The following is a 17,560-nucleotide window of genomic DNA, read 5'->3' on the forward strand; positions in this document are numbered from 1 at the left end:
AGTTAAGATCAAATTTATAAAAAGTTATGTCTGGAGGGTTCCAGGATAGTAGGTCAGCTGATAGCAGGTCTAAATGCCCGGAGGTGTAACAAATAAAGGTCTAATTGGAAACAGGTCTACAGGAATAAAATGACTAAGAAATAAGTGTCTAAAAAATGCCTAATTTACTGCAGTATCAATTATGTGTAAGAATTAAGTGTCTGTGGTTTTACTATTTACTGTACTGGTACCGGTAATGTCTAATGTAAAACGAAGTCAAGTAAAATGTCTAAAGAATTGTTGCGAGTTATTTTTTACCTAGGTAATTCAGTTGCATACAGTTAAAGATTTCAATTCATAATGGCTTACACTCTTGCATGTGCAAAAGGAGAGACAATTCTTGGGTTTAATAATTTTGATTACTACTTGAGGCACTTAATTGAGATGGGAGGAAGATCCGCTATAGATGCTCCACCCATGATATCTCTAATGCCACTTGTATCACCGGATTTGATTTAAATAACATTGACGTCCCAAAAAAGAGGGATTGCTTACGCACCAGAATAGATGGGAATAGGAGGATCATTACATACATAAAACAACATGCACAAGCTGCTCCCAATGCATCACCAGCTGCAATCATTCAAGAAGAAATAGCTTCTGTCAGAGGTGGTGAGGAAGTGGCAGTTTTAATACCCGAGAGGCAAATGCTCTTATGAAATGTAAATAGGCAGCAAATCCATATCTGACCAGCTTTGCCTCGTGGTTCACAAGAACTCTAAATCATACATCCTTATGATGTTACCCTTAGTGAAGCACTGTTTTTGTGCTAAGATTTTGGTCATGAAGATCCTGAAAGAACAGTAATATTCATGACTAATGAGGCTTTGAGACTGCTATCTCTGAGCCTGACTTGGCTGAATGATGGTACTTATGATTGTTTTAGGAAGAAGTACAGCTGGGCAACCATCCTCTGTGTTGTTTGAGTCATCGGTCCATAGACTGGTTTGATGCAGCCCTCCATGCCACCCTATGCCGTGCTAACCTTTTCATTTCTATGTAACTATTGCATCTTATATCTGCTCTAATCTGCTTGTCATATTCATACCTTGGTCTACCCCTACTGTTTTTACCACCTACACTTCCTTCAAAAATCAACTGAACAAGTCCTGGGTGTCTTAAGATGTGTCCTATCATTCTATCCCTTCCTCTCATCAAATTTAGCCAAATCGATCTCCTCTCACCAATTCGATTCAGTATCTCTTCATTCGTGATTCGATCTATCCATCTCACCTTCAGCATTCTTCTGTAACACCACATTTCAAAAGCTTCTATTCTCTTTCTTTCTGAGCTAGTTATCGTCCATGTTTCACTTCCATACAATGCCACGCTCCACACGAAAGTCTTCAAAAACATCTTTCTAATTCCTATATCGATGTTTGAAGTGAGCAAATTTCTTTTCTTAAGAAAGCTCTTCCTTGCTTGTGCTAGTCTGCATTTTATGTCCTCCTTACTTCTGCCATCGTTAGTTATTTTACTACCCAAGTAACAATATTCATCTGTCCGGCTCCATGGCTAAATGGTTAGCGTGCTGGCCTTTGGTCACAGGGGTCCCGGGTTCGATTCCCGGCAGGGTCGGGAATTTTAACCTTAATTGGTTAATTTCGCTGGCACGGGGGCTGGGTGTATGTGTCGTCTTCATCATCATTTCATCCTCATCACGACGCGCAGGTCACCTACGGGTGTCAAATCAAAAGACCTGCATCTGGCGAGCCGAACATGTCCTCGGACACTCCCGGCACTACAAGCCATACGCCAATATTCATCTACTTCCTTTAAGACTTCCTTTCCTAATCTAATATTTCCTGCATCACCTGCCTTCGTTCGACTGCACTCCATTACTTTTGTTTTGGACTTATTTATCTTCATCTTGTACTCCTTACCCAAGACTTCATCCATACCATTCAGCAACTTCTCGAGATCTTCTGCAGTCTCAGATAAAATAACAATATCATCGGCAAATCTCAAGGTTTTGATTTCCTCTCCTTGGACTGTGATTCCCTCTATGAACAGTAATCAGAAGGAAAAATGAAAGAGGTCTGACACTTTGAAAACTAAAAGTGCGATCAAAAGAGAGGGAAGGGCCACAAAGTGTGTGAAAATGAATGACTTGAAAATCGAATAACAACAGATTTGGAAAAAAAACAAGAGTTGACCCAGGGAAGATGAAGGTGAGGAGCCTGACACAAGTAAGAGAAAGCAGTGCCAGACTCAGCTAGGGATTACCATGGCCGTCAACTCACACTTCCAAGTTGAGAGTCCCTGGTCCCCCTTTTAGTCACCCCTTATAACAGGTAGGGGATACTGTGGATGTTATTCTACTGCCCTCACACACAGGGGGTGATTCCTAGGACACCAAGATGGTTTCGTGTAGCTGAGAACAAAATATTTAAAGTATTTAATACTGTATACCTAGCAGGCACGTTCACAGGTCCAGGTGGTAGTAATACAATTTCTTTTGCAGCCCGATCTATCAGTTTGTTTTACATCTTCCCTCGTGCAGAGAGAGAGAACTTCAGGAGGATAGTGGAAGCCTTTACCTTCCACCCCTCCAAGGGCCTTCATGGCCTGTACGAAGATGACTTTGCTTTGTTTTTATTCTTGCTATAAAAGTGAAAAATTTAAAGATTCTAAATTCAAATCTGAGAAGAGAAGAATGATTTTAAACCATTTAGTTATACCTTTCTTACTTACCATGTAAATTTCTGTTTACTTAAACTTGAACTATTTTATCATTGATGTAATTAATATTCATCATCACTAAATTTTCATACATTAATATTCTAATTCCCAGTGCTATTTTATTTTCTTGTAGGTGTACGAACAAGTACAAGAAGATTGATAATCTACCAGATACCTCAATTATTATAGTATTTCATAATGAAGCTTGGTCAACACTTCTTCGAACTGTCCACAGTGTTATAAATCGTTCACCAAGATCTTTACTTAATGAAATTCTGCTTGTGGATGATGCCAGCACTAGAGGTTGGTAACCTGTAGTTTAAGTTTCATTTTGTTTATGAACATTTATTGGTTTCAAAGTATCAAATTTGAGTGTATTAGAAGTGTTATGGTGGTTTCTACATATTATTTCTCAAGAGGGAATGGGTTGAAACTATTCCAGTTAGGTTTCTGCATGTCACTTAATATTACTCCCCATGTAAATTACTGTATTTTTCATCAGTTCTCTAAAGCATTTCTTGTTTGACCTTCTGAATATTTAATAAACAATTACTTAAATGAAAGAAAATGTGTGCTTAGATGGATATCTTATGGATTATTGACTATTAGACCACAGAAAGGTAGATTGATAAATATCATCTGTATTTGTGGTGAAGGTACTCTTATGCTTAATCACTATATTTTACAATGTACACCATTAATATTATAAAATATAAATATGTTATAAAATAATATCTAGTAAACTCTCAATTATTTATATGCATGCACCTTGTTTTGCAGGTTATTTGATCATCTTAAAAAACTAAAAACATCTAGATATATAAAATAAGAGTTTTGTCAGTATATTGCTCAGAATTTGAAAAGAATGGTATTTCTGTATCGGTCATGTCCATTGTAACAAGGAAATGCAATTTTTACTTTTCCGTAATTTCTGTCTGTCTGTCTGTCTGTCTGTCTGTCTGTCTGTCTGTCTGTCTGTCTGTCTGTCTGTCTGTCTGTCTGTACACGCATCACGAGAAAACAGCTGAAGAGAATTTAATGAAAATCGGTATGTGAAGTCGGGAGATGAGCCACTACAATCTAGGCTATAAATAATTTTCCTCACGCTGAGTGGAATGGTAGTTTAGGGGAAGGCCTAAAATTTAATTCTCAAATATTTATATTATTAGTGATCATATAGATAAATACTACATAATGAAAGTCATATAGAATTAAATTTTCGATCATTTATGTCATACATTGTTACCCTACTGGCTTTGATAACACAGATATTCATGAATTTGTATTTTTGTTGCCAAGTCCATATCAACGCCGAGCCACGGGAAAACGGGTAAACAGAATTTAATGAAAGTCGGTATACAGAGTCCGGGAATAAGAAACTACAGTCTAAGTTATGAACAATTTTATTCACCCTGGATAAAATTGTAGCTTAGGGGAAGGCACCTAAAATTTAATTTTTAAATACCTATGTTATTGGTCCTATTGAAAAGTACTACATAACAAAAGTTATAAAGAATACAATTTCTGACAATTTATGTTTTATTCAGTTTTACCGTACCGACTATGATAGAGTGGTATTTCAGAGTCAGAAGAAAACTAAATGTAAAGGCCTACAATATTGAAAGTGCATAACATTGATCAACAATAACATTACATTGACCATTGTTTGTTGTGATCTTCTTTGTCTCTTATGCTGCCGCTCAACTTGGATAGATGGGATTACTGCTGTGTACCGAGTATAACAGCCTGACTGAATATTGGCGGGAAATAGCTGGGGAGTTGCAAAACTTTCTTCTTTAGCGTACCATTCCTCTGGTTCATACATTTTCTGATACTGCCGGTACGTAACACACTGGTTCATCATAGTATTCCAGCTATTCGATCCCTACTCTGACGTGCTGGTTTGAATGAGCAGTGGGCATACTTAAGGCAGAGGCTCACTTAGTAGTAGTAGTAGTAGTACGACCTGGTCTAGATTTATGATTTAGGCCTATTCCAAATTATAGCACCACAATTCACTAAATAACTAAAAATTCAACCCTGAAAAGAGCCCTTTCTTAAAAAGAGCTTCTTCCTCTTGACTTTTATTAAATTATACATTCATTATATTCCAAATTAGCAGTGAAGACGGGGTTTCTCCTCTGGTTTGGAGGAAAAATTTACGTCCAAGTCAGATAGATTTTTCTGCCACCTGTGTAGTGAACTGCGATTTTCCGACTCATCGGGTACTCCTAGGAAACAGATTAGTAAAAGGACCTAGTTTTTGCCCTGGGAGTCTCCACTATTTGACACCCCCACCCGGCCGAAATAAGACGAAGTGTGTTCACGGATCACGGCTGTCTTCGGCTTGGTCATTCCAGCTCTGGAATGTTAGATCGGCAGCGGAGTACTGTTCGTTAAAAGTGAGAAAGTGTGTGTTTTTCCATTTGATCGAGTATTTTATATGAAAGCATTGCTTTTAATCACATTATTCCTACTTACGTCATTGTAATGACCTATGTTCAATTCAGTTGGGAAAACTACTAAGACGGTCTTTCTGAGGATGTAAAAAGGCAGGTGGAGAGAGAGTGTGTCTGCCATTATAATGAAAACTCCCCAACCTGATTGTGACTGATGGTAGACAAGGGAGCCTACCATTACAATGAAAATTCCCTAACCCAGTCTTCATATGAGAAAAGACGTATGGTGATTTCACCATCGCGTTTCTAGGGTAACGTTAGGTGCTGTGCAATTTAATACAATCTTGCTCACGACATGTACACTACCTAACCTAGAATTCTGTATACAATGTAGAATTCTGTAGCAAAGCACGGGTACATCAAGCTAGTGAAAAATAGAAACAGACTATAGTGAACATAACTGTTTTCTGCTTTTGATCCAAGGTTTTTCTAAGTTGTTAAGGATGTAGCTTTTATGACAGCAATAATCCTATGCTGTGTGGTAGTAGAGTACCCACATTCATTGTTATAAGCTTAGCATTTCTGTGAAAATTGAATATTTCTGTTTTGAATCAGTCTGTGGCTGTCAGTTTTATCTCACCAATGCAGAAAAAGTAAGAAAGGAATCCTGCTTTAACAAAAATGTTAAGGCAAAAAAGTAAATAGAAATGTATTAAAGCAAAAAAGAAATATATTTTTTACAAGTTGCTTTATGTTGCTCTGACACAGATAGGTCTTATGATGATGATGGGACAAGAAAGGGCTAGAAGTGGGAAGGAAGCATCCATGGCCTTAATTAAGGTATGAAAATGGGAAGCAACAGAAAACCATCTTCAGGGCTGCCGACAGTGGGGTTCGAATCCAATAATTGTTTTAAGAAGTAGTACAATTAGGCAACCATACTCTTGTAACATTAATCAGAAGAGAAAGAGGTCTGAAGGTATCAGTAGAAAAAAGACAAGGGCTATGAAGGTAGTGATTATCAAAGACTCCTTGCATCTTGCAAACAACTATGACAATGTATCACATAGTAAAACTAATTGTAGTACAGTAGTAATACTACAAAAAATAGTGATAGTAATAATGGAATGTATGCTCAATATGACAACATTTAATAATAATAATAATTAAAAAAAGACAGTAGGCCCTAGTTATAATTAGAGATGGGTCAATACCAGCTTTTGTCAATACTCTCTATCAGTAGATGTCGTTTATTTGAATACCCAAATACTTCCATTCCTGAAATAAAATAGTAAATACACATTTCTTAATACAATGTTATTTACTAAAATAGGCATTTTTATGTTAATACTTCAGTATCTGTATAATAAATTAAATTGAATTAAATATTATGGTATGTCATTCTAGTCAGTAGTTATTTACAAACAAATGTTAAAAAAAGTATTTGACACATGATTAAATGCTAACTTAATAGTGCTCAAAAATTCAAGCGTTCTCACTTCTTTTATTGTCACACGTGAATCTTGCTGCACTAAGCAGTCTCTCAGAAAATTCTGCTGTCCGTGGTATACATAAATATTTCTCAGCGAGTTTTTGCAGCTATGGAAACTTTGTATTTGTTTTCCAATAATCATAAACTCCTGAAAGAAGAGAATAACATATCTTCTTTCAGGTAGTTGTGATGATTTCATCTTCAGAAGTGTTAGCTGACAATTATTTTGGTGTCATTTTCTTGCATAATACCACTGTACAAACACCACATACTAGGCAATTTGAAATAAATTTTTAAAATAATTGATTATTTCCTGCTTTAAATTTGGATTTACCAACCAGAAAATATGTGAGAGTAGGATGGCTAGTATTTGAGCACTGTGATGATGTTGATGGTGATGATAACAAGGACAATGACTCGAAATGGAATGAACAGGCACAGGCTCTTTCACTGCCATTTCTTCATTTGTTACACTGACCGGCTCCATGGCTAAATGGTTAGCGTGCTGGCCTTTGGTCACAGGGGCCCTGGGTTCGATTCCCTGCAGGGTCGGGAATTTTAGCCATCATTGCTTAATTTCGCTGACACGGGGGCTGGGTGTATGTGTTGTCTTCACCATCATTTCATTCTCATCATGATGCGCAGGTCGCCTACGGGAGTCACATTGAAAGACCTGCACCTGGTGATCCAAACATGTCCTCGGACACTCCCGGCACTAAAAGCCATACGCCATTTCATTTCATTTGTTACACTCTCACTGTTTCAAACATTTTTGTTGAGATGTTCATGTTCAGTAAAAACAATTTTAAGAACAGAGGTGACATGCTTCCTCAGGTTGCTAGTGTTGTTAAATTTTTCTTCTTTGTGAGAAACTTTTCTTACAAATGCAGAAAATGGCACAGTTATCACTGAGAGGATCCATTTGGAAATAGTTCCACACTTCACTCATATTATCCAAAAGTGGTATATATGAAATGCATTAACTCTGTCACTTCAAAATTACAACTGACTTGAAATTTTAAAACAGTAATGTAAAATCAAAGTCAGTTTTCATGCTAAAGGTGGTGACATTTGTACAATAAGTTGCTTCCTTGCTTGTGATTTGATAGTATAAATAGACCACAGGATTTGTTTACTGGAAGTCCCTGTTACTAGTTACCCTCAGAACAACATTATTTTGTAGGTGGAGTGTGGTTTATCCATAGCCATCCAAACTGAAAATAAATAATGCTACAAATTAGTGCAATATCACATTTGAAAATATCTCCCTCAAGCTACAATTTGGCACATGTTATTGCCCAGGTACAGTATATGACTTTTAAATAAATGTATACCTCAGGCCTACTGGCACCAGAACATCTGTAGAAATTCAGAGAAAGGTCTCTTTAGTTACGGAATCAGCAAGGCCAAAGCGGTACCAGTGGGGGGGTAGTGGGTTCAAACCCCCTCCGAAATAACAATGAACTTGACAAATTTAAACAGCCTATAATAAATTAGAAAAATTATAAAATTAAGCATTTGCAAAATAAACAAGTGAATTTAACCTATAAAAACCTGAGCCTTCTTTAAACGTTTCTGTATGAATATAGCTAACAAATTTACTGAAAACATGAATGAAAATTTTAATTTTGGTGAGGTATATGGATTGTTTGTTTGTTTGTTTGTTTGTTTGTTTATGTTTTTAATACATTTTGCACCTTAAAATTTGGTTTCATGTTTAAAAGAACCTCTAGATATTTTAAATACAGTGAGTCATTTTGTTACCTCCATTTTAAACAAATCTTTGTGTTGCACTGCATGTACGTGTTAAAGCGTGTTCTGCCCACCATGAATTTACCTTCCTACTTCACCCGTTGAGTTGTAAATGGTACTGATCTAAACCTCAAACTTTTCTTTCTGTAAAATCTGTTTGAAAGTAAAAAATATTTGTTACTATAGCTTTTGTTTTCGGAACCCCTCCCCCAATCCTAACCCCCCTCTGAAAAAAATTCCTGGGTACCGCCTCGAGCAGAGCTATAAATGAGATTGTGGGTTCGGATCCCACTGGTGTCCTGTTGGCCATTTTTGTTCTTTACATAACATCTCTTCAACACGTACTAAATGTACGTAACACAACCTAATAGGTTGAAAGTTGGTTGCTATTACAATTCGGTCGTGAAAATTCAATACTCATTGAGTACAAGTTGTTGCTATATCTGCTACCTGCTATTTTGAAATTTATGAGTTACGGCATGTTCTCCTTGCGACTACTTTAACACTGGGTTGTGCCGGGTTGAGTGGCTCAGACTGCTGAGGAGCTGGCCTTCTGTCCCCAATTTGGCAGGTTTGATCATGGCTCAGTCCGGTGGTATTTGAAGGTACTCAAATATGTTAGTCTCATGTCGGTAGATTTACAGGCACTTAAAAGAACTCCTGTGGGACATAATTCTAGCACCTTGGTCTCTCTGAAAACCATAAAAGTAGTTAGTGGGACGTAAAGTGAATAACATTATTATTCTACTACTTTTGGTAAGTTGACAATATTAATTAAAAAGTTTTATATTCTATTGTCATAGTATCAAAAAGTTTCATGCTCATCTGTATTAGTATTGTTTGATATTGATACCTCTCGAGTGTTGAAGGTATTGAGGTATTGAAAGTGTCGAGAACTCGTCTCTAGTAATGAAAACAAGAAACTGAAGTATAACCTTGTATGTAGGAAAAACACTTCTGATTTTTAAGAAATATACTCATTCACCCATTCATTCATCACCCATCACACAATTCCGCTGGATGGACACAGCCTGTGATTTTCGCAAACCACATTAAATTTTCTGTGAGAATATTAATTTCTAGCATTCAAAGGGAGAGTACTTCAAAATGTAGCAGAAATAACTATGAATCACATAATTGAAGGAAATATGAAGGAATTTTTATCTTTTAGGGAAAAGTTGAAGTTAACTTTGTGTTTTTCTATTTGATTTAGATTTTCATTGCAGTGTTTTCACTTATATTCCACAGCATTTCTAAAGAAACCTCTAGATGATTACGTGGCTCAGCTACCTGTCCGAACGAAGGTGATACGGGTGCCTAAACGGGCTGGTCTGGTTCGAGCTCGTTTGATGGGTGCAAGGCGAGCTGAAGGGAAAGTACTTACATTCCTAGATGCACACTGTGAATGTACCACGGGTAAGTAAGTTGCAGTAAACAAAACTTTACAGCTAATGAACCCACAGTGAGATTACAAGCCATTTTTAAAATCATGTACATTAGTGTATCTTGTTGATATTTTAAAAGCATGCTATTTTAAGTATGCATTTAATTTTATACTGTGATAATCTTCTTCTTCTCCTTCTTTCTAGCGTTTAGTCCCGTATTGATGCTCCTGTGTTTATGCAGTATTGTTTAAATTCAAAACAGACTTTATTTAAATATGAACTGTAGTATTAACAGATTGAAGACCATGTCTTAAGGTGGCATATGGGCAGGCGGACTGCCATATTTTGAAGGTTTTTAAACAATTGTAGAAAATAGTAAGTAGGTTGCAATTGCAACACATTTATATCATCAAAAAATTAAAAGTGTTTATTTTACAGATTAAAAAGTTGCATTAAGATCTACTGAATACTTTTCACACTACACATTTTCCAACAGCATGCCTTTTACTACTACTACTACTACTACTACTACTACTACTACTACTACTACTACTACTACTACTACTACTGCTACTGCTACTACTACTACTACTGCTACTGCTACTACTACTACTACTACTACCCTATTGGTTATGCAGATGACCTTGCAATAGTGGTAATAGCAGAGAATGTAGAAGAACTGACCTTCCGAGTAAATGAATCACTGAGACGAGTTAACCTTTGGATGGTAAATAATAAGTTGAGATTGGCTCCACATAAGACTGAGGCTGTAATTTTGAAAGGTTCCAGGAATTGGAAAAATGTCCGTTTCTTATTAAATGATACAGTGATTATCCCAGGAAAGTCTGTACGATACCTTGGGGTTCTTATTGACAGGAATTGCACATTTGGTGCACATGTGAAGGCAGTAACCCAAAAGGCAGAGAAGAAGGCATCGGCATTAGCCAGACTTATGCCTAACATCGGGGGACCAAGAACAGTTAAGAGACAGATTATGTGCTCTGCAGTATATTCCATTTTACTTTATGCTGCACCTATCTGGCACAATGCACTCAGGAGGAAGATTCACCGAAGAGCTATGGAAAGAGTACAGAGGAAAATGCTGCTCAGAGTTACCTGTGCATATCGAACTGTTTCGACAGCAGCTTTACAAGTTGTAGCTGCCAGTATTCCCATCGACCTCCTCGTTGCAGAGAGAAAACTTTGGCATGAAAGGGGTGCAACTATATCTGCTGAGGAAAAGAAAGCCTCGAGGAACCAACTCTTACTAGAGTGGCAAGACCGATGGGATGGCACAACCGATGTTGGCCAATGGACAAAAAAGCTAATACCCAACATAGGAGACTGGCTTAAATGTAGACATCGGCAGGTAGATTACTATCTGTCGCAGATCCTGACAGGACATGGAAGATTCGGCGTATACGCCATGAAGATGGGAAAGACGCAGGGAGATGGTTGTTGGTACTGTTCTGAAAGGGATACAGTAGAACACACCTTTTTCTACTGTGTTCGATGGGAAGAAGAACGAAGAAAAGCCTGCCAACAACTTGGCCGACAACTCACGCCAGGGAATCTGGTTCAGATTATGTTAGAGAGCCCGTTTGCCTGGAACACAGTAAAGGCAATGGCGACAAGCATTATGGGGATGAAGGAGAAAGAAGAGAAAGGAAGAACTTAATAACATACATCACTCCATTCTGATGTCATGCCGACAAGCAGTTCCAGAATGGTTTGAGTGAAGAGGGCAGGGGTTTTTAGTTGGTGGAAATCCAACTCCCACACAGAGTGGTGTCTTTAAAAGATTTTCCCCTGCCATAACAAAAAAAAAAAAAAAAAAAAAAAAAACTACTACTACTACTACTACTACTACTACTACTGAGCTTCAATGTGGAATAGTTTGAAGCATTCAGGTACCGGTATACAAAGTGCTACAGAACTCATTGGACACCACCAGCATGTCTCTTTTCTTGTTACATTCCCATTTTCCGCTTTTCCTTTATCTGCCGAGACTTTGCAAGTGCGCATTGGTTGTGCTTTCTTATCTGTTGGAGGAATCCTCTAAACAAAATGCTGTCCTAGCAATCTGTTAGAGGCTGTGCTTAATCCTGGTTGCTGGTGGACATCAGTTCCAGATTTTACTACAAGAGCTTCACCTAACTCAACCATGAACTGTCGTAGATGGCATTTTTTCTGGTACTTTCATCCTGTGTTTCCCGGTACAACACAAATGCATTTGTGATTGCCATAACATGGAGTTCGAAATCAGGGTCTGGATCTGAATCGTCTACCACTGTCATCAAATATCTCTTCTAACATCTCTATGATTCTACTTTCAGTGATCCACTCATGATAGCAGCAGCAAATCACAAATCACAGACTAAACACTTTGCACGATGCAAACAAAATGGTGAAAGCACGTGCCTTGAGCAGGTGGAATCATTGAGTTTAGAAGCGAGCATGTGCAAAATTAAGCTGCTATAAGTTTGAGAAAACAACGACAGAGGACTCAAGCGCGTGGTATAGCTGTTATAAAAGTTCTACAAAGTGGTATATATAGTTTCGGCCCAATTGTCGTTCAGGCTGTGTTGACAATCTAAATTAGTTGGTCCGTTATTGGACATTATAAATTTTCCAGTTAACTCATTCCTGGTTGCCAGTGTTTCACCCCAGTGTGCCAAGTTGGGCTCATCAGTTGGTAAATGGCACACCCACCAAGACGCATGGCTAGTGCATACTGTAGAGGCCACTGCATAGGCTATTTGGAGCCACCAGCAGTGCCAGTGCACTGTGAGAGACTTTTCCTCATTTTCAAAACTTGATTCCTGCTTGGCCATCAGATGATAAAGATGTTGATTCCCATAGGGAACCTGAAATATTTGTTCCAAATGAGTAAATTTATAATACCAATGTAGTTGGTCCATTATGAGACATTATAAATTTATAATACCAATATAAATGGTCCGTTATTGGGCATTATAAATTTTTCAGCTAACTCATTTCTGGTTGCCAGCGTTTCGCCCTCGTGTGCTAAGTTGGGCTCATCAGTTGGTACTTAGCACACCCACCAAGACGCATGGCTAGTGCATACCGTGGAGGCCACTATGTAGGCTAATTGAAGCCACCGGCAGTGCCAATTCACTAGGAGAGAAAGTCTCTCATTACCAAAAATTGATGCCTGCTTGGCCATTAGATGATATACAAGTTGATATATCTGCAATCTGTCGAATAACGGACCTACTATATTGGTATTATACATTTTCTCATTCGGAACAAATATTTCAGGTTCCCTATGGGAATCAACATCTTTATCATCTGATGGCCAGGCAGGCATCAATTTTTGAAAATGAGACAAAGTCTCTCATAGTGCATTGGCACTGCCGGTGGCTCCATGTAACCTATGCAGTGGCCTCAACGGTTTGCACTAGCCATGAGTCTTGGTAGGTGTGCTATTTACCAAGTGATGAGCCTAACTTAGCACACTAGGGCGAAACGCTGGCAACCTGGAATGAATTAGCTGGAACATTTATAATGTCCAATAACGGACCAACTATATTGGTATTACATACCACTTAGTCAAGCAGCTCTAGTTTATACAATTTGAAAATGTTTAAATAACCAAATTGTTCGTGTAAGCAATGAACTTCATTGTTAGGCCCATATTGATGGATATGACTTATTTTTCTACTAAAATCCTTTATTTAACCACCTAATCAGAAAACAATTTTTCTTTTAATAGTACTAATTTTGGCCAATATTACGGCCATTCTCGGCTGTTCACAATATGACATTGTTAGATAAGGACATAGTAACATTCCAAATATGAGGTTAAATCCAAAGAAGCTAGGACCATAGATGATCTCAAAAACACATAATATATGCACATTCAAAATGTTCATTACAGCCTGTATCTAATATTTAACATTTGATTGGATAAAATGACAGTCTAATGGAGTTGGATCCCAATAAGTTAGGGACTATAAATGATCATAAAAAACACACACATAACTTATATAAACAGTAGTTAAAAAATATTCTGTGTAGTCTGTATCTAAAACTTAACACTTGTGTTTGAGTCATCAGTCCATAGACTGGTTTGATGCAGCCCTCCATGCCACCCTATCCTGTGCTAACCTTTTCATTTCTACGTAACTATTGCATCCTACATCTGCTCTAATCTGTTTGTCATATTCATACCTTGGTCTACCCCTACCGTTCTTGCCACCTACACTTCCTTCAAAAACCAACTGAACAAGTCCTGGGTGTCTTAAGATGTGTCCTATCATTCTATCTCTTCTTCTCGTCAAATTTAGCCAAATCGCTCTCCTCTCACCAATTCGATTCAGTATCTCTTCATTCGTGATTCGATCTATCCATCTCACCTTCAGCATTCTTCTATAACACCACATTTCAAAAGCTTCTATTCTCTTTCTTTCTGAGCTAGTTATCGTCCATGTTTCACTTCCATACAATGCCACGCTCCACACAAAAGTCTTCAAAAACATCTTTCTAATTCCGATATCAATGTTTGAAGTGAGCAAATTTCTTTTCTTAAGAAAGCTCTTCCTTGCTTGTGCTAGTCTGCATTTTATGTCCTCCTTACTTCTGCCATTGTTGGTTATTTTACTACCCAAGTAACAATATTCATCTACTTCCTTTAAGACTTCGTTTCCTAATCTAATATTTCCTGCATCACCTGCCTTCGTTCGACTGCACTCCATTACTTTTGTTTTGGATTTATTTATTTTCATCTTGTACTCCTTACCTAAGACTTCATCCATACCATTCAGCAACTTCTCGAGATCTTCTGCAGTCTCAGATAAAATAACAATATCATCGGCAAATCTCAAGGTTTTGATTTCCTCTCCTTGGACTGTGATTCCCTTTCCAAATTTCTCTTTGATTTCCTTTACTGCCTGTTCTATGTAAACATTGAAAAGGAGAGGGGACAAACTGCAGCCTTGCCTCACTCCTTTCTGGATTGCAGCTTCTTTTTCAAAGCCCTCGATTCTTATCACTGCAGACTGATTTTTATACAGGTTGTAGATAATTCTTCGTTCTCGGTATTTGATCCCTATCATCTTCAGAATCATAAACAGCCTGGTCCAATCAACATTATCGAATGCCTTTTCTAGATCTACGAATGCCATGTACGTGGGCTTGTCCTTCTTGATTCGATCCTCTAAGATCAGACGTAAAGTCAGGATTGCTTCACGTGTTCCTACATTTCTTCTGAAGCCAAATTGATCTTCCCCCAACTCAGCTTCAACTTGTTTTTCCATTCTTCTGTAAATAATACATGTTAAAATTTTGCAGGCATGAGATACTAAACTAATAGTGCGGTAGTTTTCACACCTGTCAGCACCGGCTTTCTTGGGAATAGGTATAACAACATTCTGCCGAAAATCGGATGGGACTTCTCCTGTCTCATACATCTTGCACACTAAATGAAATAACCTTACCATGCTGGTTTCTCCTAAGGCAGTCAGTAATTCAGAGGGAATATCATCAATTCCAGGTGCCTTGTTCCTATTTAGGTCACTCACAGCTCTGTCAAACTCTGACCTCAAAATTGGGTCTCCCATTTCATCAGCATCAACAGCCTCTTCATGTTCCAGAACCAAATTATCTACATCGTTACCTTGATACAACTGTTGGATATGCTCCTGCCATCTTTCTGCTTTGTCTTCTTTCCCTAGAAGTGGCTTTCCATCTGAGCTCTTAATATTCATGCACCTAGATTTCCTTTCTCCAAAGGTTTCCTTGATTTTCCTGTATGCAGCATCTACCTTTCCCAGGACCATACAGCCTTCGACATCCTTGCACTTCTCCTTCAGCCATTCTTCCTTAGCTACCTTGCACTTTCTATCCACTTCATTCTTTAATCGCCTGTATTCTTTTCTGCCCTCTTCATTTCTAGCATTCTTGTATTTTCGTCGTTCATCAATCAGGTCTAGTATCTCCTGAGTTATCCACTGATTCTTAGTTGATCTTTTCTTCCTTCCTAACATTTCTTCAGCAGCCCTACTGACTTCATTTTTCATGACTCTCCACTCTTCCTCTACTGTGTTTCTTTCGGCCTTTTCATTTAGTCCTTGTGCAACATGTTCCTTGAAACGATCCATCACACTCTTTTCTTTCAGCTTGTCTAGATCCCATCTTTTTGCATTCTTTCCTTTCTTCAATTTCTTCAACTTCAGATGGCATTTCATGACCAACAAGTTGTGGTCAGAGTCCACGTCTGCTCCTGGGAAAGTTTTGCAATCCAACACCTGGTTTCTGAATCTCTGCCTAATCATAATGAAGTCTATTTGATACCTTCCAGTGTCTCCAGGTCTCGTCCACGTATACAGCCGTCGTTTGTGGTGTTTGAACCAAGTATTGGCGAGGACTAAATTATGGTCAGTGCAGAATTCAACCAGCCGACTTCCTCTTTCGTTCCTTTGTCCCAATCCGAATTCTCCTACTGTGCTACCTTCTCTTCCTTGGCCTACCACTGCGTTCCAGTCTCCCATCACAATTAGATTCTCGTCACCTTTGACATATTGTATTAAATCTTCTATCTCCTCATATATTCTTTCAATTTCTTCATCATCCGCTGAACTAGTAGGCATATAGACCTGCACTATTGTGGTGGGCATTGGTTTGGTGTCTATCTTGGCGACAATAATTCTTTCACTATGCTGGTCGTAGTAGCTTATCCGCTGCCCTATTTTTTTATTCATTATTAAACCAACTCCTGCATTACCCCTGTTTGATTTCGTGTTGATAATTCGGTAGTCGCCTGACCAAAAATCCTGTTCTTCCTGCCAACGTACTTCACTTATACCAACTACATCTAACTTTAGCCTATCCATCTCCCTTTTCAGATTCTCTAACCTACCACAACGATTCAAACTCCTAACATTCCACGCTCCGACTCGCAGAATGTCAGTATCCATCTTCCTGATGATCGCCCCCTCTCGTGTAGTCCCCACCCGGAGATCCGAATGGGGGACTAGTTTACCTCCGGAATATTTTACCCGGGAGGAAGCCATCATCAGTACATCTTTCATACTGAGAGAGCTGCATGTCCTCGGGAGGTGGTTACGGCTGTAGTCTCCCGTTGCTTTCAGCCGTGTAGCAGTATCAACACAGCTAAGCCATGTTGAGTATTATTACAAGGCCGTATCAGTCAATCATCTAGACTGCAACTACCGAAAGGCTGCTACCCCCCTTTCGATGAACCATTCGTTAGTCTGGTCTCTCAACAGATACCCATCCGATATGGTTGCACCTGCGGCTCGGCTATCTGCATCATTGGGACACGCAAGCCTCCCCACCGCGGCAAGGTCACATGGTTCACAGAGGAGGACTTAACACTTAATCAGAAAAAAAAAAAGCGACATTAATACCACTGTCTGTTGGTACTCTAAAGAAATTGAGTTGTGAGAACATGGATATTAGGAATACACTGCTTTTTTATACATTTCTCATGAACGTTACAATGTTTTTGTTAAAAATCACAATGTTGAACTTGATTGTGAAACATATGAAAACATATCTGTTATACTGTATATATGCATGAAAAGATGGATTGGTCTTCTTTAATTCAAATTATAAATGCTGTAATATTGGCTGAGGGATGTCCCGATGTTTAAGAAAATCAAGTCACATCCGTTCATAAGGGCGATAGTGGAGGATATCCTTCGAGGTTCCAGTGGTGCACCTTATGTAGCTGTTAGCTACTGAAATGTGTTAACATGCAGTAAATAAATAAGTTTTATGTAAGTAGACAATATTTATAGTATGTAAGTAGAATGAGTTATTTTCAT

At 38.3% G+C, this 17,560-nt stretch overlaps 1 protein-coding gene across 2 annotated transcripts in view; it reads left to right on the forward strand.

Annotated features, from left to right (window-relative positions):
- Positions 1-17,560, forward strand: part of LOC136857615 (polypeptide N-acetylgalactosaminyltransferase 1) — a 145,533-nt gene that overhangs the window by 98,350 nt on the left and 29,623 nt on the right. For both annotated transcript variants that reach the window (XM_067136399.2, XM_067136400.2), the window contains exons 5-6: positions 2,855-3,024; positions 9,613-9,780. In XM_067136399.2, the coding sequence (XP_066992500.1) occupies positions 2,855-3,024; positions 9,613-9,780 (338 nt within the window). The remainder of the gene's footprint in view (positions 1-2,854; positions 3,025-9,612; positions 9,781-17,560) is intronic.

The sequence above is a fragment of the Anabrus simplex genome, chromosome 1 (assembly GCF_040414725.1).
Source record: "Anabrus simplex isolate iqAnaSimp1 chromosome 1, ASM4041472v1, whole genome shotgun sequence".
NCBI classification, from domain to species: domain Eukaryota; kingdom Metazoa; phylum Arthropoda; class Insecta; order Orthoptera; family Tettigoniidae; genus Anabrus; species Anabrus simplex.